Raw genomic sequence first — 2,212 nt, 5'->3', positions numbered from 1 at the left:
GGGTTTCGGGCTGGGCCCTCATTTTCTTTCCTATCTACTAACGACCGCCCTGCCTTCCAGTCAACGCGGCTCTGTACTCTTATATAGGGCACTGCCCTCGCCATTTTCAGCCATATTCTTCAACATCAACAGCTGCTTGTTCAATTCTTTATATATCTTTGGAATTCGATCCATTCTTATATTCTTCTTTATTATTATTATTATTATTATTGCGATTTTATTTATTTTTCCATTGAGGTGATTGTATGGGGGCCAGAGACAGGACTCACGTTAGCCATCCGGAGCACCCACTGGAGCTAAAAAAGTACAAAAAGCCTTACACTTGCGACGGATGCAAGGAGCCAGGATTCGGATCAAGATACAGATGTGAGGCCTGCGACTTCGATCTCCACAAGGACTGCATGTTCCCTGCTGAAACCACTACCCATGACTTCTTCGGAAACGCCACCTTCAAATTTCACCTTCGACCACCCAATTCAAAGTGCAAAGAGAAGCACTGCAGGAACCACTGCAGAACATCCTGTGATGCCTGTGGAAAGGACGTGGAGGGCTTTGTTTACCACTGTGCGGCACGCGACTTGGATTTGCATCCATGTTGCCGAAACCTTAAGACTAAAATGGATATCAACGGCGAGGGGTTTCGGCTTCAAGATAAGGTGTCAAGGCGGTGCAATTGGTGCGGGAAGAAGAAGCTTCAGGGCGGAGGCTCAGACGTCCAAGGCTGGGCTTACGCATCAAGCAACGAACACTACTATTTTCATGTGGGCTGTGTGCCGGAGATGATGCGGGATGCTTGGCAAAATGACGGTGGTAGTGGCAATGATGATGATAAGAGTGTAGCAGCGGTGAGTAAAATGAAGATGCAGCTGCAACGCAATTCAAAGGGAAATAGGGGGAGAGGAAACAAGTATTGGAAGATGTTGAAGTCAATCTTGAAGATTATAGTGTCTGTTTTATTAGGGGATCCAATAACTCTCACTTGTGTGGTTGCAGAGTTGCTTCTCCCCAAGTAATATTTTATATTTTTTAGGTTTATGTTTCATTTGTACGGATGAGTGTTAGTTTGCATTCAGCTTTGATAATTTTATTTAGCTTATCTCCAAGACCCAAATTTCGGGTAACTTAGAAGCATGAACCAAGTAAAAGGAGGGTTTTCCTTGTCTAAATTCGCAATCAATTAAAACATCTTGAATTTGTTTTTTCCAAAAATAAATCACAATTTAAATCAAAACAAAACTTCAATTTACCAATATAGAAACCAATATTCAAAAGTAACATGAGAAAGTAAAAATCATTAAAGTCTCTCTGTAATAAAAGTTCACAGTTTGAACAAGTTTAAACAAAATAAAGTCAAAGTATAAATCGTGGATTTAGGGTTCGTGAAATTGAAATCCAATGGCACAACAACAAAGAGACCCCTAAAACAGATCCAGAAAACACAGGGAACAAAAGAAAAGCAATTTTTTTTGGTTTTCTTTGGGGGTTTTGAATGGATTTTCTCGGAAATCAAACGAGGATGAATTTCCCCGGAAATCGAATGGGGGATGGATTTTCTTGGGAATCAAACGGGGGTTGCAAAAAAAAATAATAATAACATGATTAGATTATGATTAGATTAGTACCTACGAGGATTGAGATTTGAGAGTAGCAGAGGAAAATAGGGCTTTTTTTTAGGGATTCTCTCGTTGGAGGACAACTTCAGAAAAGGGTTCTTGATGCCCGAGAGAGAAGTGGTGCCTTTTTTATTTTTTTATTTTTAGATTTAGTGAAGATAAAAAAATAAAAAATAAAAAATAAAAAATCATGAGAACAATTTTCCACCCTCTATATAAATAATTATTAATTATCAACCTTATTTTGATTATTAAATAAATTAATATTAATAGAAAAATGTTATCACATATTTTTAATAAAATTTTAAAATTAAATCTCAAAGATATTTTATATAAATTAATTTAATTTTCATTTAAAATATAAAAATATGTTAATAAAAGTATTTTAGAATTTTAAAATAAATATTATCTTCAACAGATGAACTCCCTCATCTAATAATATAATGAAACCACATCGATATCTTCCTCAGTATAAGGACTATTGCAATCTTATATGTATTATATTTATATATAAATTGTTTTTATTCAATAAAATTAAATATTTCTTAACTCAATTTAACTTTATACACTTTCAAAATTCATATATATTATTTTTAAAA

General features: G+C 35.2%; 1 protein-coding gene across 1 annotated transcript; it reads left to right on the top strand.

Annotated features, from left to right (window-relative positions):
- Positions 1-245: 245 nt before the first annotated feature.
- Positions 246-1,013, top strand: LOC117928477. Its single transcript, XM_034848354.1, has one exon. The coding sequence runs from the start codon at positions 246-248 to the stop codon at positions 1,011-1,013; it is 768 nt and encodes a 255-aa protein (XP_034704245.1).
- The last annotated feature ends 1,199 nt before the right edge of the window (positions 1,014-2,212 follow it).

Source organism: Vitis riparia, chromosome 13 (genome assembly GCF_004353265.1).
Source record: "Vitis riparia cultivar Riparia Gloire de Montpellier isolate 1030 chromosome 13, EGFV_Vit.rip_1.0, whole genome shotgun sequence".
NCBI lineage: Eukaryota > Viridiplantae > Streptophyta > Magnoliopsida > Vitales > Vitaceae > Vitis > Vitis riparia.
Note: the sequence above shows the minus strand (reverse complement) of the source record. Positions and strands in the feature narration are given on the sequence as shown.